The following is a 25,866-nucleotide window of genomic DNA, read 5'->3' as shown; positions in this document are numbered from 1 at the left end:
CATCCTGAGCCATGAACATCTAGATCTAAATAATGCAGAATATGGAGATTTCTAGCCTCTAGGAATCCATGTCACAGAATTGCTTCCCCTCGCCCCCCCCCCCCCCCCCCCCCCCCCGCCAAAGACACTTAGAATCGCAAAACCTCCTTCAACTACACAATGGTAACAGGACAGCTAAGCAAAGCTGATATATGAAGCTGTACGAAAGTCTGATTTCTGCTGGAACACTGCCCTCTCTTTTGGTACTTTAGAATATTTTTCTTAAGTGTTTACACTACAACTTTATAAACATTTTAGTACGCAAACGTTTAAACCTTACTGATTCCATGATTCTATTTCTATGATTTTAAGGTTACTAACCCAAGTTTTTAAAAACAAAAAAGAGCAAATAACCACAAGCTCTCATCAGAAATACTAATGCATTTCCCACCAGGCGAACCAAGAGATTAAGGAGTCTCATTCGAAAGAAATAAAACTGAATTCTCATTTTGGGCTGTGGAAAGAATAACTATGTGTTTCTGGAACACCCAAGCAAGCCTAATCTACCTAGCTGGCCAGAGGCCAGGCTTTCATATGCAGCCTCACATGAACATCTGTAGAGGTGCTTAGATTGAAAATACAGGCGCCGGTAAAGGGTAAGGCCATTCAGAGTCGCCACATATATTCATAAAGGACAAGAAAAGAAAATGATAGCACTCGATGCAAAAATAAAATTTAGCCAGGGTGACCACTAAAAGTGAGCAAATGAAAGACGCTGATGCAATTTGAGCAGCTGTGAGATAAGATTTAGAGCTCCCTGGGCCCAGCCATCTTTCGCCTTTTCCTGTCTTTGGTAAGAACTGTCAGTTGGTTTCCCCCAAGATACTGGAAGGGGTAAAGGCCACTGGGAAAAATGGCAGCGTGGAATACAGACCCTAGACTTCTGATTCAAATGACCTTTTCTTTTCCAAGAGGCCTCTATAGCTGTGGTCAAATACACTTTCTGGGAATTTATAATGGAGAATTGTGTAACATTTGTAGGTGCTTTTGTTTTCTAAATATCCCATATCTAAAGCTATAAATTGCAACTACATAACTTTGCAAAACTCCAGGATATGATAAATTAAATAAACGTGATAGAGCACATGGCCTATTGCTATATGCTCCTATGTCTGGAACTTTGTTTCTGTTCTGTTGGTTTGTTTCTGTTTTATTTTCTATTTAATGAAGAGCAATTCAAAACATTAAAAAAGTACCAAAAATGTAATGATGAGTCTCTCATCAAGAATCAAGAATCAAGACAGGATGAAACCAGGAGTAAAATAGACCCTTGTCCTTATTCATTCAGAACTTTATCTCTTTTCCTCGTATAACGAGGATGTCCCCCCACCCCAAATATCTTTCGATCAAGTTTTCTTTCTATTTTAAAGCTATTATCACATAGCATTTCATAATGAAGCACACACACAAACACAGAGAAACAAAGCAAATGTATTAGTTTCCTATTGCTGCTGTAGCCAATTACCATAAATTTAGTGGCTTAAATGGCACACATTCATTCTCCAATAGCTATGGAGGTTAGAAGTCTAAAATAGGTGAGAAGCACCGGACCTTCCAGAAGAAGGTGAGGATCTGTTTCCTTGCATTTTGCCCATCTGCTAGAGGCGGCCCTCAGTCCTCAGCTCATGTCCCTTTCTTCCATCTTCAAAACCAACAGTATAGCCATCTCCTCTCTGATCTTCTGCTCCCATCCTGTAAGCACCCCTGTGATTACATCAAACCCACCCAGATAATCCAGGATAATCTCCCCATTTCACGATCTTTAATTTAACCACAGCTCCTTTTGCTACATAAGGTAACACGTGCACCGGTTCTGGGGATTGGGACGTGGACATCTTTGGGGGAACGAGGAACACTATTCTGTCTACTACAGAAAATAAGAGCTAAATATTTCCACCCTCTGTGGTTTCAGGGAAAATGATCACAAACAGTTATGACTTCATGATTTCAAACTCTTTTACCCTGACCTTCTTAACAAACTAGCTAAATTCTGCTGGGCAAATCTGGTCTTCAGGCTGTTTTTGTAATTAAATGGTTATTGAGGGGCACCTGAGTGGCTCAGTCGGTTAAGCTTCCGACTTCGGCTCAGGTCAAGATCTCACAGTTTATGAGTTCGAGACCCATGTCGGGCTCCATGCTGACAGCTCAGAGCCGGGAGTCTGCTTCGGATTCTGTGTCTCCCTTTCTCTCTGTCTCCTCCCGGCTCACACTTGGTCTGTCTGTCTCTCTGTCTCTCAAAAATAAATATAACATTAAAAAAATTTTTTTAAAAGTTACTGAAACACAACCACGTCCATTCAGTTGTGTCCTGTGTGTGGATGCTTTCACACCAAAGCAGCAAATTAAACTTGTTGCAACTCAAGACTACACAGTCTACCAAGTCCATATTATTTTCTATTTGGCTTTTTAAAGAAAAAAGTTTTATGACAAAAAATTATTAGCTATACTTTTAATTGCTGGTACTGGATTTCAAATTCATAAGGCTACACAAAGACAATCATGGTTGGAATGATCTGATGACATGGTATATAATTTTTTATTGATCATTATCATAATTATAATTACTATTTAGATATATCAATGTTTATTGGCTTTTAATAAAGCATTATGCTAAATACTTTATATACAAATTCATTTGATACATTTACAACATTCCTAAGTATTAGGTCCAATTTTCTATATAGAAATTGAGACTTTAAAAGGATAAGTATCTTTCTCAAGATAACATGGCTAGTAAGTAGAAACCTTAGGTTTAGACACAAGTCACCTTAAATTCAAAATATATGTTCCTAATCTCTATTTCTCTGGTGTATGTTCATTTTACTTAACCATTACAATTTTGTCTTATTAATATTTTCCATTTAAATTAGTATACATGTACGCATATATAGCAATTATGGGTCTCCTTTCTCTCTGATGCAGGATGCTAAAATAAAAAAAATAAAATAAATGTACAGAAAGAATCTTGGGCTGAAGGTACTTAGACTCCTGCCAACTTTACAAACTTGCCAATGGCCCTAAACTGCCTGAGACACCTCCTTATCCGTAAGTGTCATTTGTGAGCCCAACTTGAGATAACATGCATGATGCCACTTTGAAACCATCAGGCATTATGCACACATTAGTTCTCAGTGCTATGTAGTCCAAGCACAGTTTGTGAGGCACGAGATGTACCCTGTGAAGTTACATTTTAGTATTTAGATAGCACTCTTAAAAATGGCAAACTTGAGAACATTTATGTTTTTATTTGTGGAATGAGGTATGAGGGAGTGCCTATTTTACAACTTTTTACAGGACACTCCCAAGCTCTCCGGATCCCAGCTCTCTAGATTCCTACATTTATATGAAGATAATATTTCAAGGTTTTATAAAGATCAGAGCATGTATCAAAATAAAGTATATTAAAGAATATACAAAAATATCTTTAAGAACTGGTGTAATGATTCATAAATACAACTCTACTTAAGTTTTATATTTAGTTTTGTAATGGTAAATTCATGAGGACAAAAATTATGAATATGTTTATTATGTACTTTAGACATAATTTAAGCTTTTATTTTATCAAATTGTTATTTTATATTATTGGACAGTATTTACTGTGTCTTTTTTGAAAATTGCCATTAGAGGCACGTGGGTGGCTTAGTCAGTTGGGTGCCCTACTGCAGCTCAGGTCATGATCTCACAGCTGGTGAGTTTGAGGCCTGCCTTGGGTTCTACACTGACAGGCCAGGCCTGGAGCCTGCTATGTATTCTGTGTTTCCCTTTCTCTCTGCCCTTCCCCGGCTTGCACTGTGTGTGTGTGTGTCTCTCTCTTTTAAAATTAAATAAACATTAAAAAATTGTAATTGTCTTTTTTATTTATTTTTTTTGAGAGACAGAGAGAGAGAGTAAGTAGGGGAGGGGCACACACACACACAGACTCCTTAGCAGACTCCAGGGTCTGAGCTGTCAACACAGAGCCCAACACGGGACTCAAGCTCATAAACCATGCGGCCATGACCTGAGCTGAAGTCCGGCACCTAACCCACTGAGTAGCCCAAGCGTAACCCCCCAAAACATCGCCTTTAAAGGTTTCCTACTTGTATATCAGGTGGTATACTACAACCTAATTGTGTTCTGGCTATATAGTCTGGACTTTACAGAGTAAATCTATCAGGAGAGTACTAGCAATAACTCATTTGTGTTATCTTTATTTTCAGAAAATACGTGCAGTCTCACATATTTAAATGCAAGTGTGGGATTAAAGACAGCTACATATTCTATGCTACTGTCCCTCACTGAGTGAGAAAGTCTAATACTCTTCCCCTTGAATCCTGGCCATCCTTCATGATTTTCTTACCCCATTGAATGTGCACAGGTAATATGTACAAGAGCTTTTGCGGCATCCTCCTGGGCCTCTTGAAATACTCTGTTTGGGGATCCAGCACTGCCATAGGAAAAGGACAATTCTCCTGAGGCTACCATGCTATGATGGTCACGTGTGGGTGCTCTGGTTGTCCCAGATCAGTCTACCTTCTAGCCCTCCCCACTAAGAAAATAGAAAAACAATTACTGTCACCTTGACCTACCAAACCAGACCATTCCCGGGTGAATATCACTTACTGACTTCATTCAATACCATGCACAACAGAAGAATTGTCAGGAAAACACGACTCAGATCATGACCTCCTTCTCCCCAAACCATGGGATATAATAAAATGGTGTTTGTTTTAAGTCATGAGCCTTTGAGTTAGTTTGTTATGAAACAATAGATAACTAAAGTATGCATAGAATAATTGCATTGAAATGCCAAAAGTCTTAAATTTCTGTATATCTGTAATAAATTGACCACTCCTTATATAGAGTTCAGCCCTTACAATATTGTATACTAACATACATTAGATATGGATTATCACACTATGAACCAAAGAGAATATATTTATGGTAAGTAAATACTATATACAAGAATGATCATATCTCTCAAGGGCACTGAATTTTATTATCATTCATTTTACTCTATAATTACAACATTGTCTAAATAGCCTTAATATTTGTAGTCTTACATATAAACCATATTAACTAAAATATAGTTTTCCCACACAGAGAAAGGTTGGTTTTAACCACAAACAATTACTTGCATGTCACCCAACATACCTCAATATCAAGTTAAAGGAATATTTGTGCTAAAAAGAATAGTAAGCCTCTTAAAACTCACAAACAAGGTGACTTTCTTTATATCTTGTGAAATTGTCTTTAGAAATAATCTCTTTTGCTTTGCTATGAATAGGTGACATATTTAGAAATGTTTCTTTATTCTTCCATGCAGCCTAAGTAAAGAAGGGTAACAATCTGAGTCATAAAGAAAGCTCCATGATGCACAGAGAGAGATCAAATGTTTTCCTTACTTGTTCTCTTTGCCTTAGCCCTAACAAAGAGACTAGCTTGTAACCAAGTATCTATGAGCGTTCTTGGCCTAAGGGCATTGAAAGATGTAATAATTTTCTAAGTTTCCTTGGGATTCATTTTCCAAATTCAGTTTGGGATTAAGTTCTTGCATGAAAATTAAGAATTTCAAAGGAACCAAGCAAACTGCATTTATCTGGAACAATGTATCTATTTGATAAGAAAATCTCCTATATAATAAATGTCTAACTATACAGGAAAGTGACTGAATGGTGAGATTTGGAATTATAAACAGTGTTGGCCAAATGTCCATTGGTTGATATTGGCTACAGATGGTGATTTCAATTTTAAAGTAGATTAGTTAGCAGTTATCTAACAAGCAGGAGACAATGCTAGTAAACATAAGCAATAATATTGAAATCATAAGAATTAAAAACTACAGAACTAAAATATCACTTGAAGTTGGTAGCTAATGTTATGACACACTTTCTAGTGATCCTAACTCTTAGAGTCTTTTGAGACTCTTCAGAGTCAGGTTTTATAAGAACATGATTAATGGGATAAGGGAATGGGAATTAGTATTATGTTTCTAGGTAGAAACTTTAAGGTGGCAGTAATGTGTGTTTAGCAACTGTCCAGGGCATCTGGGTGGCTTAGTTGTTAAGTGTCTGACTCTTGGTTTCAGCTCAGGTCATGATCTCACGGTTTGGGAGTTTGAGCCCCACATGGAGATTCTCTCTCTCTGCCTCTCTCTCTCTCTGCTCCCCTGCTCAGTCTCTTTGTCTCTCAAAAATAATAAAGTTAAACAACAACAGGCTATCCAGGTAATTCTGATGAAGGCTAATATTTGAGAAAGCCTGGCTTTAGACCACAACTACTCCACAAAGATCACAAAGTCAAATACAATCAATGTTTGCCTAGAGCTTTTGTTTTCTTTCTGAGAAATTCCTTCTTAGGGTATGAGCAAACATGACCATTGTTGACAAACATGCCTTATGTTCTGACCTTCAAGTGGAATATTTACATGAATATTAAAGCATGCAATTTGTGAAGGAATATACTGTCCTAGAACTGGAAAGGGTGTTCCATAAGCTGAAGGGTACATAATAAAGAATAAAACACTATCATTTTTAAAATGGGGTTAGATCAGGAGTTCTATTTTCCCTTGGATACAGACAGCCGGAACTAGTGTTGCTTCTACCCTAACAACAAGAAAAACCCATCTCAACTTTAAAAATCACTTTGCTGAATACATCAAAGAGCTGACACCATTAGTGAACAAATTAATATGCAATTCACTGAATCCCAGCCTCCTCCGAGGAGAGAGGAGACACAAGCCCCGGTTCACCAGTGGCAGATCATGAAAGGAAGAGATGCTGGGTGCCATATAATAGGGAAGAAGTATTTAGCTATAATTTGTAATCAATTGATAGAGGTGAGGTGTGCACAAGGATAAGAGTCCAGAGCCCCTGGGAGCTGAGGACATATGGGGAGTTTGTACCCACTTGCAGTCTCTTTTTCATGGACCCCAATCTCCTGCTTATGAGAGAATCTGTGGGCAGAGCAGGAGAAGGCCAAGTGCTTTCTTCAGTGTTGCAGACTTAAAGGAGGATAGTGGTCACCTCTGTGAGAAAAAACATGAAGCCCAGATGCAGCCTTTCTCCGGAAAACAAACGTTAAGCCTCTGGGAAAGGGAAAGAAAACCCTGTCACCACCAGGGCAAAGATACAGACACACTGTAGCCAGAGGAAAGGTAACACAACAGCAACAACAACAACAACAACAGAAAAAAACACAACAAACCACTTCTTTCCCAGGGGAAGTGTTGGTCACAGGTTCCTAAGGCAGCAACAGTAGAGACTTGCTACCACTAGAGAAGGGAGAAGAAACTCTAATGGAAAACTAGTCAGAGACAGAAGATGGAGTTTATTTGCCACAGAGACGAGGCAGGACTGCTGAGGAAGGCCACTTCCAAGACCTAAACAACAGGGCCTGTCTAAGGTGCAAACTGTAGTAAGACAATGGCGAACCCCTTGCCTTTGCCACCAGAGCAGCAAGTACCAACTAACAAGAAACTGCAGGCTACCACTCGGGGGAGGAAAAGCGTGAAGAGGGAAATAACTCAGGGTGAAGATGAACAGTGAAGCTTAAGTAGAAAAATTACAACATGTCTCTGAAATCCCAGCCCCCAGTGTAAGAAAAAGGACTTCAAGGTCAATGGTGCATTGAAGGTCATCATAGGAACTAGAAAACCCACACTCATCTTTACTGAATAGATTCCTCAACAAAAGCGCCTGCTGTACACACACACACATGTGCTAATAGCCTCAGAAGAGATGTGTCTACTTCCAGACATAAAGTCTCTACTGTTATCCATATAATGTCTGGTAGTTAATAAGAATTATTACGTACAAAAAGGCAAGACAAACAAACAAAAAAATCACACCACTAAGAGAGAAAATAACCAACAGAACAGACTGAGACATAACACCTATGTTTAAACCGTGAAATGGAATTTAAAGTAACTATGGTTAATATGCAAGAGTCTAGTAAAAATACAGACAACATGCAAACATATGGGAAATTTCAGCAAAGAGATGGTGTTATTGACTGAATTGCAGTCTTCCAAAATCCATACATTCAATCCCTAATCCCCAGTGTGAATACTTTTGGGGATAGGGCTTTTAAGGGGGTAATTAAAATTAAATGAGGTCATATAGGTGATTCCCTAGTCCCACAGGGCTAGTGTCCTTGTAAGAAGATAAGGAGACACCGCGGCTTACTTTGCAGTGAGTACACAGAAGAAAGGCCATTGTAAGGATAGAGCAATAAAATGGCCATCCAGAAGCCAGGAGAAGAGGCATGACAAACCCTGGTAACACCTTGATCTTGAACTTCTAGCCTCCAAAACTGTAAAATAATACTTTTTTGTTTTAGCCACTCAGTTTATGGTATTTCGTTACAACAAACCAAGAAAACTAATAAGTATGGAAATTATAATAATGAGTCAAATGAAAATGCTAGAAATGAAAAAAAATGGCAAGAGAGATAAAGAATGTGTTTACAAGCTTATCAGGAAACTCAAGATTCCCAAAGAAATTACTGCTGAACTTGAAGGTAGGTCTACAGAAATTGCTCAAATTTTGACTCTAAAAGAGTGACAAAAAATGCACAGAACATCCAAGAGTTATGGATGTACATATAATTTAAATTCCAGAAGAAGAGGAGAGACAATAGTAAAAAAAGAACTTTTGAAGAAATAATGATAGAGAATTTTCAGAAATTCATAACAGACATCATAATATAGATGCAAGAAATTCAGAGAATTTTGAAAGAAAAATCCCACAAAATTAAACACACACACACACACACGCAGACCTAGATACATTATATTCAAACTGCTGATAAAAAAATGTTGACGATAGCAATAGGAAAAATAAACTAATATAAATAAGATTATTTTTTCTTAATCTTAAAACAGGTTTATGAGTAACCATGGAAGTCAGAAAACAATGACAGGCATTTAAAGTATAGATAGGAAAATAGAATTGTCATCCTAGAATTCTATACCCAATGAAAATATCTTTAAAAACTGATCCTTCATAGACATACCCTACATAAAATATAAAAGGCAATTCTTCAGTGGAATATAATACCAGACAAAATGTGGATTTACACAAAACAATGTCTTCCGAAAATCTCTTTTCCCAACTTTCCTAGCTAATCACACTGCTGAAAAGAATGCAACCCATAAGCTTCGGAATGGTCCTCTCAATCAGGACCTTGGACAGGACTGGCACATAATCATGGTCCCATGATGCTGTCATCTTATTCTCTAGCATCTTCCCAAAGAGTGGCTGAAATAAATTGATGTTTCTGTTTGGAAACTCATTTACTGATTTGATAATCACAAATATGGTGATTGCAAAAACTCCATAAAATGCCTATGAATGTCTTGGAGATTCTAATTTTATTATTATAATGCCTCATATAAATAATGCTTTTTTTATTACCCCCTGTCCCCCAAATTCAATGAGAAGAAAGATGGAAAACAAAATTTTCAAATTAACTTTATGGCTGGACTGGTCTAATAAGTTACCACATATTGGTAGCTTTATTCTCAAGACACTGTCTTGTCCTTTATTATGGCTCTGCTGGTCTGTCCTGAGCCTTGCTGGCTAGCATTCCCTCCTGCTTCTGACAATAGCATATTACAGGAAACTTCTATATTCGTATGATTATTTCTTTGCATTATACTCTTCGAGTACTCTGTAGCCTGTAATGAAACTTTATATTGTCAGTATTCTTTATATTATCAGTATTCTCTGTCTTGCCTTCTGTCCTAGTCAGGGACTAGGAGGAAGGACAAACATTACATTCATATTTGAACTTGGGGGAAGTCTAAGGATATCAGTATCCATCTACAAAGGGCAACTATGTTATGCAAAAATGACATTCCAAAAACCACAAGACAAAATTAATTTTATAAAAAATACATATGGCTTTGTTTATGAGGTATATATTATTGGCACAGCCAGGACTATGTTGTGTTTAAGTGAATAGTCATTTTATTTCTTTCTTCCTGAATTTCTGATGTGTTTTTGTTTATTTACTTTCTCCACTTGGAAATACCATTACCAATAACATGTTAGGAAGTAGAGCCTACTGTTTTGCAGTCACTCTGATAATGCCTTTCAAAACATCCAGGATGAGAACACCATATGAGGACTACATCGCTGTCATTACTATCACCTTGAACTGGGAAATCAGGGATTTGTTTAGTGTAAGTAGGAAAGCCTAAGAAAGAAAATCTTTTCCAGCTGCCCAGAAATTCAATTCAATTAAATAAACATTCAATTTCTCTCTGTGTGCTAGCCATAAAAGACATGGGCTGTCCGCTTAATAGAAAGAAGGATGAGCTCACTTACTAATTTGATCCGATGGCCAGGAGTGGTACTTATTTCCCATGTGCATTCCTTCCTGCTTGGGTACTTGTCTGGCCAGTTGGGACTGGTGATGAAGCCACTTGGACTGTGTATCTTCTGTTCACACTCAGCTGTGCCAACAACGATAATATCTGTAAGTGTGGAAATCTAGCCCAGGGTTGCTTTAGCAAGAAAGTAGTCCATTTACCCACTATCCTACTGAAAGATTTTCCTCAATACTAATCACCACGCCAGTCTCTATTATCATAGTCATCTGCTTTAGCCAACATGTTGCTGAGCATAATCAGGCAATGTTTGTTTTCTTGCTCACATGAACTTGTTTACAACGAATAAAATAGATGTCTATTTTAAATTGTTGAATCTGAAAACTCAGATTTTAACAGAGCAACATATATTGACATCAAGGGTATCAACACTTGGCATGCACAAAATATTGAGTGCAGTGCCACAGAAGAAATTCAGTGCACTATATCATTTTCAGTTCATTTTTTTTCCATTGGCATAAACATCATTTACAGCTAATTAACATTATTAAGCCATTTTTATGGATCATGTATTTACATTTTCCCTCACCCTTAGTTAAAGTAAACACTTGGTATCTAAACCATAGTTTTAGCTGCTAAACTAAATTAACTCTAATTTCATCAAAGTAAAATGAAGCACTAAGGGGAAAAATAAGTAAGCAGCTGCTAGTCATGGAAATATTTCAAAGACTATTTCATTCAATTAATATGAAATTCTTTTATGTTTTTTACAATTAAAATAAAGAGACTACTCCACATTGTTTATATCAAACTTCAAAAGCATTTAGTGTCCAAAAAAAATACTTAATACCTCAGGCTGTGTCCAGTCTCTGTAATTTATGAAGCAGTAATCTACCCATCTTAACAGACTGGGAGTTTTTGGTTGTGTGTTAAGTTTCCTATAAAATCCTTTCCTGAAAATATTTACTGTAATAACCAGTGAAATAAGGTATCTAAATTATATATTCTATTTGTGAGCCACAGGGTATATTCATACTTTGCAAATGCTTTCTCCCTTTTTTTTCTGAATTATCCTCCAAAGCCGCAAAATAACTGGACTATTCCCGAGTCCGTTTATTTAACAAAATACTTGACTCAGTTACAAATATCACAGTCTTCATGGATATATCCTCATATAAAAAAGTAAAAAGAGGGAAAAATATTGCTTGCATATGATTCTGGGTAATATCATTAGCTCAAGGAAAAAGCAGAAAAAATAACCCTGACGTGACAATATCTGAAAGGAACTGAATGGAAAAAGGTTCAATTCAGGATATCCTGTACTATTCCAATGATCATACAAAGAGCTGCTAACTAACTGTGATTCTAGCCAGGGACCTACCGATCTGCATGTGCTAATAACTAATGTTATAAAATCTGCCATGGTAATTCTTTCAAAATGGGCATAAATCCAATTTAAGTAGAAATTCAGGAGCAGACCCTGCAAGGATGAAACAAGAACTGAATAACTATTTCTTGTTCCCATCTAGCTCATACTGGCTAAGGAGATAAAGATAATTTTTTTTATAAAATTAGAGTATTTTAAAGCCTCGGGGCCAAAACCGAATAGACTACTATTGTGCTATTAGAATGTTGGGTATTTTATTTTATTTTTTTTGGCCAAAACCGTGACTTTTTCAAATGTCTTTCCTCTGGTAGGCATTTGAGTTCGATACTCCTGGTATTTAAAGTGCCATCACTCATGTAGCACATATATGAGATATTTTGGGGAGGGAAATTAAACCAAATGCAAAACATTTAGCAGAAGTTAAGTTTAAAAGTGGAGACTGTTACAGGGTCTGTTCTACAAGGACCTGGGGATAACGTGGCACCTTTCTGGCTGCCAGATGGCATCACAGTCACTTCTATATCTGTTTATACAAAGTTATTCTAATGCCATCCATGTGTGAAGTGCAGAACTTTTAGATATTATGAGGTTTCCATTAGTAGGCCTTGTATCTGAACACCATACATATTTTTTTTTGACATTTGAATAGTCAACAATGATATTACTCATTAAAATGATTAACTCTACTTGGAAGCAATGCTTTACCAAACTGCATGAAATTCTGGATGTCGTCAAGAAAAGACACTCTTTTCGTACCTTCCTTGCAGTCATGTTTATTTTCATGCAGCACAAATCCATTACGGCACTGACACATATAGCTTCCCATCGTGTTGACGCACTCATGTTGACACCCGCCATTATCCTTAGAGCATTCATCTTTGTCTAGTGAAAAGATAACCCCACACTTTAGTAAGTAGCTTTCAAAACAAAGGATATCAAAGGAGAGTCTTTTAGTTGTGGTTAACACTGGCAAAGTCACAGCTTTCTTTGTTCCCAACATAAAAAAAAAAAAAAAAAAGGATAGTGTCTTACTTTTACCCACTCCTTATTCAGGAGCCTCGAACCATGAATTGAGTGTCTAAGACTATTGGCTGTAGCATGACAACGTGTAGCCTCTTTCACTCCTATACTGGAGTAGGAGTTTTGAGTAGGAGAGAAGAAATGAATGGATCTTTCTCCAAATAATCTTAAACACTTATTACCAATTTTTAAAAATAAAGTTAAAATTGTGAGGAGTTTGAATAAATGTAAGAACTGGTATTTAAGTAGAGGGAAATTCTTCAATATGTTAGGCACGGTGTACAGAGGCTAAACAAGGTTCCAAAACTTGTGTATAATCACTTAAAAAATATAACTACTCAGTATACCTACTTAAGTTGATTTTTTGGTTAACTTTGCCATAATGGTTAGCACTAATGAATCTGTACACTTCATAACAGTCCAAGACATGACAAAACAAAAGATATAATTAGATTATCCTAAAGAAGTAACAACATATATTTTAAACAAATCTACTCCAGTAGACCAGTTTATTAATAAGTAATACCCTGGAAAGCTTTTAGTGTGCTAGAAGCAAAGGTTAGAATGAGGAAATATGATCTTTAAGAAATAGCCAAAAAATTCACTACAGGGAAAAAAGCCAAACTAGATTAGCAGGCAGTCAATCCAGTGAGAGGCATCAGCCACCATACTATGTCACTCAGCTGTCATTCCATGGCTGGCTTGTCCATTAAAGTCAAAATTGGCAGATTGCTCGTGACACACACAGATGATGACACACCACTCAGACTTTCATCACTCCCACAGCATGGAGAACAAAAGGACACATGACAGTTATATCAGAGGTTGGCTGAATTCATAATTTATACCATCAACTGATTTTTCTTGTGAGAATGTGTGAGCTCTTGGTGGCACCCAGAGAGCTAAAGCTATTTTTGCTTTTTTATCAAATCAATATTCACCTTATGGAAATGGGCTTAGGAAAAACATTTTTATCAAAGAATCTGAAAGTAATTTTTAAGGATGCATCTATTTTTTCACTTTTGGAGACTGATTACATAACATAGCACACACATGCTTCGGGGATATATTCATGTATTGGTAATATTAGAGCACTCAAAATGCATATGGGCAGTCCCAATGTTCTAAAGAATATATAATCAATATACTTGTGCTTTATGTGCTCTCTATCTTTAACACCTCCACTACACTTTTCTTACTAAGTAGCCTAAGCAAAAAAAAAAAAAAAAAAGTAGAATAAAGAAAATTGTTCTCTAACAGCTCACCAACATGTATAAGAAATCAGACGTTAATACAGAATTAGCCTTGTAAAATTAATTTTAGAGAAAGTTATAATCATTTCAAAGCCCGTTCTTAATTGTGTCAACAGTGAAAATGATAGTTTCTGAGTTATGAATGACTTATGCAAAACAGAGGGATGGCAGGCCACACGTACTTTTTACCATGGTGTCAGCTACTTGCATTTTCCAATTCAGATGGTCAAGCAGTAAATGATTTACATTTACTATTTTAATGTAACTTTCCAGAGACTCTTTAATTAAGATGTGTGTGTGTGTGTGTGTGTGTGTAGAAATTCACTTCATCTTTGTTAAATGGAAATAACCAATTTAAAATTTCTAGTGCCAGAATTATTTACTCTAAAATAGATACATATTTCCATGAGAATGTTTAAATAATGAATGTTTGGTGTACTTAAAATAAAATGTGACAGAGTGAACTTTAGTTGTACTATACATCAACCAGACATTTTTTTAAGTTTATGCATTTATTCTGAGAAAGAAACACACAGAGAGAGAGAGAGAGAGAGAGAGAGAGAGAGATAGGGCATGCACAAGAGATGGGCAAAGAGAGAGGGAGAGAGAATCTTAAGCAGGCTCCATGCCCCATGCAGAGACCAGTGTGGGGCTCAGTCTCACAACCGTGAGAGCATGATCTGAGCCAAGATCAAGAGTTGGACACTTAACTGACTGAGCCTAGGTCAACCAGATTTCTGAGACTTCTTTGGAAATCTAATGACTGTAAGCAAATTAGTTTAGAAAAAATGAGTTCACATTTACAACTGACTGGTAGACCGATTAACTGCTCAGTGACAAACCTTATGGTAGCAGGGACTGCTGGAATTATCTTTTTATCAGGAGTTGTTTGAATTACCATTCATGAGAGATATAAAAATGTTAAAATACAAACCTGAATACAAGTTATTATTTATTTTTAAGTCCACAGTTATTTTATAATAAAAATATTCCAATACATAAAATATTTCTAACATTTTAACAATATTCTAGTGGAAATCTCAAATCACTAGGTTTTATTTCTAAGAATTATTTCCTTTAGATTTGATAGGATATAATATGATAGAATAATATTAGAACATAATATTACCACAATAATTGTGGCAATGGTAATTTAAGAGAAATTAAGTTGAAAGTGAAATTGATTACATTGAATAGTTTCATTTTTTTGTAGTCAATTTTCATATTTATATTGTTTGGCAAATATAATTAATAATTTAAAAACAATTTCTATAGGAAAAAGAAGAAGGAGGGAAAGAAGAGAAAGAGGAGAAAGAAGATTTTATATGGTCATTATTATCTAAGTATCCATAGTACTATTTTCCAGCTTCCCTGTTGATTGATGTTTCCTGCCTTCATCTCCACATCTGATGTGTCTAGTATAATCAATGTCACATGAAGTTTAAGAGTAATAAAAATACACTGTTAGTCTGTATATACTATATATTATACATATATTTGAAATATATATATATCAGTATATATATCAAATATATACCAAATGTTATTTCAAATATATATCTATATATAATATCAAATATATATCAATATAATTTGAGCTAAAATTCAAAACTGGACTAATCAAAATCGACATAGTAACTAAAAGCAGCAAAGTTATCACAGCCAGCAAAGTAGCATAGAAAACTGTGCCTCCATATGTCAAATAATCATATGAAAAGAGAAAATTTCAGTTAATATTGGAATACTTAAAATTATGCACACAATTTACATCAGGCAGACAAAGAAAGCTATTTATTTAAATTAATATCTTAAGCTATCTAAGGAGTAGTGATAAGGATGGTTATTTTAAAAACAGTTGTTTCAAAAGAAGTAAATATACTCTTCTCATTAAAGTGAATGTGATTTCTGATTATCTGTTCATGAGAAATAGCAACATCATAAAAGACAAATTCCACAAATATATTCTGGGCTTCTTATGTATGAAAGTCATCAAACTAGAGAAAAAAGCTATTAGCAAACATGATTATATTTTCACTTTCCCTTTCTCCTCTTAGGACAATAAAGTACAAATAGGTTGAACAAGGAAAATCCGAAAGAGACAAGGGAGGAGAATGAGGTTTTTAAATACTCAGAATGTCTGCATAATAAATTTAATAACTAAGAATTCTATCAACTTATTTGAAATTTTCCAGTATTTTCATATTGTAGGCACAAAAATTTAAAAATAGTTTTTATTAGTGAGAGAAACAAATGTTTTGTTGAGTAGAAATAAAACATTTATTTTCTGCAGATGGAAATTAGCCTCCTTCTTTGGAATGGACGTATCTGCTTTCCATTCCTTCATGTGAGATAAAGGAAAAGTCTATTATTAGGAAAAAAGGAGGTGGCATTTTCCCATCAGAGGCCAGCAGAGTATCTCTGAGACTATCAGAAGCTATCAGTTTATGAATAATACATACTGGATGGAACTGAAGTGGTAACCTGTATCAAATTCTTGCAAGATTCAAAAATAAAAATTTTCTCTTTGCAGAAAGCTTCCTTGTCTGTAGGAAAAAAAACCATAAAGGGTACATGCAAACAGAACAGAAACATATATGAGCTGACATACTCACAATAAATGACAAAAGATAAAATACACAGGCCCATGCACACTCCTGCACACACACACACACACATTCCCATGCTCGTGTGCACATATACATGGCACATCCTAGTTTTAAAGCAGAACTAATGATAAGTAATCATCTTCAGAACAGCACTAATAAACTCATATTACACTGTCTGGACCTAACTAACTGGAATTAACTAACTGGAACTTAAAAGAAATCTTGACTAAACAATGGCATTGTTTAATAATAAAATCTCAGTAATAAACTCTATCGAGAGCTACGACTAAGACAATTTGCTCTTTCCAAAACATGAAAATATTTAAATATCATTAATAATAAAAGCTTGTCAAAACCATAGCAAAGTTTCAATTGTTTAATTATTTGAAATTAATCACATTAACATTTAAAGTTTTCTTATAATAATATCGAGCTGAATTTCTAAAAATATCTACAAGCATCCCATTGGAGAGCTGGTATACAGGAGGAACAAGGTAAAGAAGTAATTGTAGGAAACATTAAAAAAAATCCTTAATAACAAGGTGGGAGTGACTGAGTGGCTCAGTCAGTTAAGCATTTGACTTCAGCTCAGGTCATGACCTCACGGTTCATGGGTTCACCCCACGTCAGGCTCTGTGCTGACTGCTCAGAGCCTGGAGCTTGCTTCAGATTCTGTGTCTCTCTCTCTGTCTCTTTCCATCTCAAAAATAAATAAACATCAGAAAAAATCCTTAAATAAGTAACTATGAAAGATGGAGAAAATGAAGAACATGTCTGCTGAAATCACTTGAATTTAGAGGTAGAAAAATTGCAGAGATTACTTTATCTGACTTCTACATTTGTCACAGGCAAATAAACTAGGGAGTAAGGAAAGTTGGGTCCATTTCTGCCACTGAGCAAGTAAGTCCCTGGGTCCACCAGTTCTTGATCTGACAGACTGCTCTTAAATGAGCTTTATTCTCCAAATTCTCTAATACTCTAATTCTCACCTATGTGATCACCAAAACAAGAGAGACTGTTAAATTCTCAATGCCCAAGTGCTCGTTATAGTCTTTTCAAATAATGAATGCTAGAATTAATTTTTTAAAAACCCATCAAGAGTGCCAAATATTGTTGCTTTTGCAGGCATAAAATCCTAATAATGTCTCTTTTTAGGTTTAACCCATTTAACGAAAACTAACTTTGTTCTGAGTAGAATACAGTTAACTTTGCTTAACCACATAAAATAAGTAAATTATATCATATACATCTGTGCAGATTTTTGTACCTGTGTTCAAATGTAAAATCATACAAAATTAAATGTGGTTTTACTATCATATGCAGTAAGGTATTAGTGTTAATTGAAAACAAACCTCATTCAGTTCAAAAAGATAACAATAATATATTGCTGGACCAGATCATCTTCTAGAAAATGCTTATGCCATTTCTGATTTAGCTAAAAAACTGAATATGTACACAATTTTATATCCTGTCCAAATAGCTTTACTTTGATTGTCCTTATTTCCTTATTTGCTTTCATATAACTCCATTACATATTTTTTAGAATATATCCTAAAATCAGTACAGTATAGGACACTCTGATTCTTGTGGTGGACTTAGTGGACTTTCTGCTGTATAATACAGTAGTACTCCTAAATGTTCAGGCTATAGCATTTTTCATGCCTAATGAAATACTTTATGTTTTATTAAGATTTTAAATCATAACTTATTGTGATGGTTTCTTATTTTTATGAACATGGAAGTGACAGAATTCATTATTTTGCTAATAAGTTCTCTTAAAACTCATTCTTTTGATTCCATTTCTTAGGTCTATAAAGTGCTTATCTAAAATGAAAAGCTATTGGCACCCCTGGGTGGCTCAGTTGGTTAAGTGTAGACTCTTGATTTTGGCTCGGGTCATGATCTAACAGTTTTGTGCGTTTGACCCCCATGTTGGGCTCTGTGTTGACAGTTCAGAGCTTGCTTAGGATTCTCTCTTTCTCTGCCCCTACCCTGTATGTTTTCTCTCGCTCTCAAAATAAATGAACTTTAAAAAAATCAACTGAGAAGCTGTGTACAAAAATAACTGGAATATCTATGTGATTATTTTATTGAATATTTCTCTTTAGGAAATAATGCTATAAATATTTTATTTCATTGTACGCATTAAAAGTCTAAATATATTTTATTGTCTTTTTTTCCTTGATGTATCACTTAGCTGCAAGAAAGCTAGATTTTGAGTAATCTTTCTTTCCAAATAATTGGAATCACCTACTACCAAATGTTGTTTCTTCTTTATTGAATTCTTTGGTAATTGTTCTTAGTACAAGACTGTGGAAAAAATAGCTGAATGTGTTATATTCCTCACCATGTTTTCATAAATTTATAGCCACTTCTGAAAGAGTTAGAACACTGGTTACAAACAGAATTTCTTAAGACTTCATATCTCTTCACTAACATATACTATACAGTAACACATTATTCCATTGTCTATCAGATGATACTATTAAATCACTATAAAGTTAAAATTATAAAATTTAGCTCAACACAAAATGCTTAGGATTATTAGCCTGTATTAATAGTTATTAACTACTTAAAAAAGATGACTTTAAAAACTTCTTCACTCTCAAAGGTCAAAGTCTATTAGGTAAATGTTTGCAAATTTGGAAACATTTGTGGTAACAGTAATATGCTATGTGTTTTTCTTCTAAAGTTAGTTTTGTATTTGATTTGAAAATTGAGAGAAATTGGAGAAAAACTATAATGCACCATCTTCCCACCTTAGCACAAACATTATTGGTATTTATTTCAGCAACTTTCAGGTTTGTTCCCAGCCATATGCTTAGCTACATGCATAGTGTGCAGATAGTTTATACCTGGATTTCCATTAATGTTTTATCAAATACAACTATACACACCTCAGAATCTTTAAACTGTGTGGACAAGTCCACAAAGTGTATTTGCTATAATTTATTTACCATTTTCTTCTTGTCACAAAAGTTTTGAATTTCTATCACTATCACAGTATATTGAAATCCTTCTTCCAGATTTTGAAATGTTTCCTTATAAATATGTTTCAAGAAAGAGATTTCTGAAACAACTAGAATAGTCACTGAAAATGACTCTTGGTTCCTATGCTAAATTTCTTTCTAAAGAGTTTGTTACAATAAATCCAGTAATATGTTTTATCAAATACGCCAAGTACATTTTAACAAACAAACAAAAAATCCTTTAGTGTTGTTTGTAAAATATAATATCCTCAGTTTACATGCCTACTTTCTAATAAGTATAATGAATTATTTAACTTTGAACACATAATTATATATTATTACATTTAAAGCATTATTAGATCTCTAAAATAACATTTTCAATGTGAATAGAGCCTATCTATTAAAATAGGTGATCTTTTGTAAATTGTGATTTTGTAAGATGATCATATTTAGGACATTAGGTAAACTGAGTACAAATGTGTTACCATCTCTTGATGGTACCACACCAGCTCTTAATTTTAATATCGTGTTTTATCTTCCCTTTCTCTGTGCAAACATCTTCCCCACTAACCTAAATGTAAAATATAAAACAGATTTAATACTCATCCAGAACCACAGTATTTTAAATATGAATTTCACAAACTGCTGATACTTTGAAATGCATCAAACAGAAACAACAGAAATTTATACTTCATGATAATTACCTTGAAGTTACAAATTATTCACCTAATAAAGGAGTGAAAAGTATATCTGTTGTTTTTCAGGTTGCAGATGTATTGAGTATAACATACAACTAAGGCTATTTGCAAAGGGCATGATCAGTTCGCAGACAAACCAAGACAAACTGGGGTTTAAATGCTTGCAGCACTGAGCAGTTTACTTAAATCCTCATCTGTTTCATCTGTCAAGTGAATATAGTAATGAGAATATTTCATTCTTTTTTGATTATTAAAGAGATGATACATGCCTGCATAATAAATTCTCAAAATGGAAGCTATCATATGAACACTCTGGGTTTAATTTCTCTCTTGAACTTCATTGTTCCATTTACTTAACCATCTACATTTCATCAGACAATCTAGACTAGACTCTACCAAAATGAAGCACTGTCACCTAGTTGATTTATACTTTTTAAATATAGCACTGATAAATACCAAAAACAGACACAAGTTCCTAAAATGATCTGCATCAGTGAATATGATTTACAGCAAATTAGTTATTATGGGCTCAAGTATACTAAGGTACTCAGATAATTTTACAAAGCACAGCCACATAGACAGGAATAAGGATGATGTGGTTGGATGTGCTGGAGAGGAGCATCTGCATGTCTTCTAATATTTTTTAAAAAAATTTTTAACGTTTTATTTATTTATGAGAGAGAGAGAGAGAGACAGAGAGAGCGTGAGCAGGGAAGGGTCAGAGAGAGAGGGAGACACAGAATCTGAAACAGGCTCCAGGCTATGAGCTAGCTGTCAGCACAGAGCCTGACACGGGGCTCGAACCCACAAGCCGTGAGATCATGACCTGAGCTGAAGTTGGGTGCTTAACTGACTGAGCCACCCAGGCGCACTGTCCCCTCATATTTGTATCCTAAGAATTAAAGTAGCATGCTTCATATTTCAACGGTATCGTTCTAAAGACACAGTTTGTCTTTACAATTTGGAAAGTTCTTCCTGACCAATAATATTAGTTAATGAATTTTAAATATTCTGAGTAACTTTAAATTTAATCATACTTTGCCACCAGTATATGGAGAATGTATCTTTTAAAAAGGTTATTATTTAATAACATGTATGACTATGGTAGAGTGAAAAGATCCTTAATATTATTAATATTATGATAAAATATTTTCACTTTATAATTTCAATTTTTAAAATAAATATTTAGGTGGTTCCAAAATAAGAACCCTTATCTCTAACCAGTGAGTCACCTAAAATTTGTAAAACATATAATATTCGTAAAATAGTGAAGCCTAAGAAAGCCTTGCTTTCACCAAAATAGGATATTAAAATGCTACTTTGAATAACGTAAATCTTAAATGAATGCCTGAGAAGAATTTTTAAAAGGCAATTAAATCTGGGGGAAGAAAGGCAAAGGGAATTAGAGAGCCAAAATCCCTTGTATTTTGAATGTACTTCTGTGTATGACTTGGACCTCAGTGGAGCTTGTGAACCATTAACTTCAATTACACTGAAAACCCCAAACAAACCCCGGGCACTGTAAATCTCATTAATTTTAAACACATGGGGACTGAAATAAATGGACTTTGAATTAACTCAATCCAAATTACCTAATATTAAAATATAATTGGAATTCAGTTGCTTTAAACTGCTTGCCAGTCTTAAAGGCAGAATAGATTGCAATACTAAGGTTTGTTATAATTCTATCTGCTTTTGAAGTTTTAGAATAATATCTTTCTAAGTGAGGTATGATTCCAAAATTGGGAAAATAAAGGAATTTCCACTGATATTTCCATATATTTCCTTAAAGTTGGAGGACATTTTAACAAATTTCAGCTCTAGAAGAGGGAAATTTTACCATGAGTTGGTTAAACTAGATACTAAATTCCAAACTTAAGTATCAACTACTAAATATCCCTGATAATCTATTATTTTCAGTAAAATTATAATTTCCGTATTTGTAGGCTTCATAGTATAATCTTTCCTATAGTGGTGAGGCAAAGTATGATTTTAATATCAACTTAGCAATACAAAAAATATTATAAAAGGAATAAGAAAATGTAAATAAGTAATAAGAGTAAAAAAAAAACGTATTGCTAAAATGAGATCAGATATTCCAAAAAGAAAGATAAACTATTTTGAAAAAGCCTGCCACTTTTTTGAAGTCTTGTATCATTAACCCCATACACTTATAAAGTCACTGTATGAAAGCATTATTGTAATAACTTTGTGTTATTTGTATTAGCCTTTATAAAATCTGATTGTTAAATGTTTAAGAGCTGCATTTCATCAGGGCTCCAGTTATTAATCTTTTATTTATAAGTTAAAAAAAATCCTGTTAAGCCTAGAATAAATGTTCATGCATACTATGTCCCTCCAAGTTACATTTACAGAAAACTATTTAAGCCAATCCACCTTGAAAGGCCATGATATACACATGCAATGTTGATACCTGAGAAGAAATGTGCTTTGAAGCCCTTCTTGGAAACAGTATTGTCAGATCTGAATTCAATTCTCATATTGTTGAACTGAGATGTGATCACTTCAGGAACTTCGGCACCACAAAATTTGCCATGCAATTTAGACTCAGAGGAAAGGCCACTCCAAATCTCCACATAATCATATTTGCAAACCTAGAAAAAAGACAGTTATTATAGTCACCAGATTTTAAGAGTCTCATGTTTACCAACTGAGCTAGCGGAGCACTGTATAGTCTCCAGATTTTAAAGCGTCAGATGACTGACATTTATTTTTTAAAATTTTACTATTTTTTTTCTCTCTTTAGTCCTCTCGTAGTCAAACTAGATTTAATAGGTAAAGAAAAAATCAGGGAGCAGTCCAAACATGAGGCGGGTGCCGTGAAAAATAGACTAATGAATTGTACTCTGAATACTTATTTGTATATACAAATATGTGTTTGTTTATATGTATTTACAACATGTATTTTTTCCAAAGAATAGAGTTTAGGCGAACTGAGATGAATATTTGTTGTGATGATGATGCTCATGGTCACAAGAAGAATAACCTTTGCTGCCTTAAAAAATAATAATAAATGCTTAAATTTTCACTAGGAACTGTAAAAGAAGTTGTCATTTGCTGTCTTGTTTAATGCTGACAACAATTACATAAAACTGAACATTTAGGGGTGCCTCGGTGGCTCAGTAGGTTAAACGCCTGACTCGTGGTTTTGGCTCAGGTCATGATCTTACAGTTTGTGAGTTCCACCTTGGGATTCTGTCTCCATCTCTCACTGCCCTTCCCCTGTTTGCTCCCAATCTCTCTCTCAAAATAAATAAAAATAAACTTTAAAAAAGAAAAAGAAAAGAAATATTTTAAAAATTGATATTTAAGTCTCTGAAACAACTATTAACAACAGAAACATTCCTTTTTATTGTAAAGATATGAAAATTGAGGTTCAGAAATTTTTAAGTATCATGTCCAAAACCGTACTTATCATACGTGGCAGTTCAGTGAAAACAGCACAGAGTTTGGCTGGGTCCAGTGCTGTCTCCCAGAAACACGGTGTTCTAATCAGAAGAGTACTCACAGGAAATTTCAAAGGAAACAGACACTGGCATTACAAGAAAAAGGATACTCTGCCTTTCAAATTCATCAAATAAATTGATATTTCTTGATTTCTCTGAGTTACTAGGCACTCTAAAGTTACTCTGTAGCTATGCTGCAGGATTGCAAACAAATAAACTCTTATGTTGTGGAATGGAGAGGAGAATTTACACTAGAATACAATAGACTCATTCTGATTTATATGTAATGTACTAACACCAAAATGGAAGAAGCTACGTGAATGCCAGGTATTCTTAAGCAATTTTATGGCTATTCTAACAGATGTTTCCATAATACACTTCTCCAAAGTTCCAACAAGGCACATTCTAAAGAATATATCTTGCACCAATGACCTTATTTCATAAAGTATAATTAGCAAGGTTTAACAATGCATATGATTGAACTCTGGGGCACGATCTGTACTTTGCAATATGTCAACTCAAATTACTGTTTCTTGTGATATTAATTAGGTGATAAATAAACAAAAGATTGTTAGGAAAAATTTACAAGTTTTCTGTTTACTTCGTTACAACTTCAACCTCTGTTTAGAGAGGGCTCTGACAAGGAATAGGAGAATGTTACTAAGGTTAAAGTGGTTTTGACATATCTTTCCTTTGGATATCAATATAATGAATACAAAAACGGAGTTTCAACTTTGCCCGATATTCTGTAAGTCAAGTTTTTGCTCATGTCTTTATTTTAAGTAACCAAGACATCAAACCACAAAAATACACAGAACTCTAAAACAGCCTTCCACATAGTAACATCATTATAAGTTTAAGAAATTTGGGATATCTTCTAGAGTTTATAAAGGGTCTTTCCAGAAATAAAGAATACCACCCATGGGAAAAATGTCTTCAGAATACAATAACCCATTTATTTAAAACTTTCTATCCTCTATCCTCTTGAATATAAACTTCTAGCCTTCCTAGTAACATCTATCAACTAATGAATCAAAATGTCGTATCTGTTATAACTAATAGCTTTAGGGGACACTGAGGGAGTAGAAGTCATTCAACACTAAGTTCATATCACACCACAGAACTGGTAGGGAGATGATCATTTTCAAAAGGGGTTGCTCATATGAAAGCTTTTGTAAAATTGTTATAAAAACATTTTCTCCATTTCAATATTTCTCCAAATTTCAGGGAATTGTTAAAGGATAATGATATTTCATGTGAACAAAGCATGTCAGAAATATAAATGGCAGTTTTTGCCATCATAAAACATACACATGATATAAGGAAGGTCTCAAAAGAGATCAACTGAGCTCTAAAATTCTATCTATAATTTTCTGAAATATATATGTTATTCACATGTCATATTTTAATTTCTCTAAAGAGACACAAAAGTCAGGAACTTCTTCTTACCTCAAAGCCATTAGTAGAACTAAAAAAAATGCACACGAGTGCCTTGATGGACTACTATATGCAGAATTAAGAGAAAAAAAAGTGATTAAAAAGAAACAAAGGAAAACAAGGAATGGGGAGAAAACAAAGATACATACACAAAGATAAAATAATGGTATAAAAATCCCTAAATATCACCAACTATTATTGCCCAGGAGATAGATACAATATATTTCTGTTCTCTCACTTCTTTACAAGCGATCAACATATATGTTTCAGAGACAAAATAATTTTTGAGTTAATTTTATCATACTTAGAAGTTTTACATTTTTTTAAATGTTTTTATTTATTTCAGAGAGAGAGAGAGAGAGAGAGAGCGTGAGCAGGGGAGGGTCAGAGAGAGAGGGAGACACAGAATCTGAAACAGGCTCCAGGCTCTGAGTTAGCTGTCAGCACAGAGCCTGATGCAGGGCTCGAACCCACAAACCGTGAGATCATGACCTGAGCTGAAGTCGGGCACTTAACCGACTGAGCCACCCAGGGTCCCCCATACTTAGAAGTTTTAAATTATGTTTATTTTAAAATAAGCACAGGAGTCACTGGAATAAAGGATATGGGAGTTAGAAAAAGAAAAGAAAAGGAAGTGGGAAAGCTCAAACAAAACTGAAATTAAACCAGTGTTGACCA

The 25,866-nt window shown here is 34.6% G+C and overlaps 1 protein-coding gene across 1 annotated transcript in view; it reads right to left on the bottom strand.

The window, feature by feature from the left end:
* The window catches only part of TLL1 (tolloid like 1), a 216,243-nt gene that overhangs the window by 13,185 nt on the left and 177,192 nt on the right, over positions 1 to 25,866 (bottom strand). The window contains exons 16-18 of the mRNA XM_039249957.1: positions 22,719 to 22,899; positions 12,495 to 12,620; positions 10,350 to 10,477 (exon numbers count right to left, since the gene is read on the bottom strand). Coding sequence (XP_039105888.1) covers positions 10,350 to 10,477; positions 12,495 to 12,620; positions 22,719 to 22,899 — 435 coding nt within the window. The remainder of the gene's footprint in view (positions 1 to 10,349; positions 10,478 to 12,494; positions 12,621 to 22,718; positions 22,900 to 25,866) is intronic.

Source organism: Hyaena hyaena, unplaced genomic scaffold, assembly GCF_003009895.1.
Source record: "Hyaena hyaena isolate Hyena2069 unplaced genomic scaffold, ASM300989v1 scaffold_356, whole genome shotgun sequence".
Lineage (NCBI taxonomy): Eukaryota > Metazoa > Chordata > Mammalia > Carnivora > Hyaenidae > Hyaena > Hyaena hyaena.
Note: the sequence above shows the minus strand (reverse complement) of the source record. Positions and strands in the feature narration are given on the sequence as shown.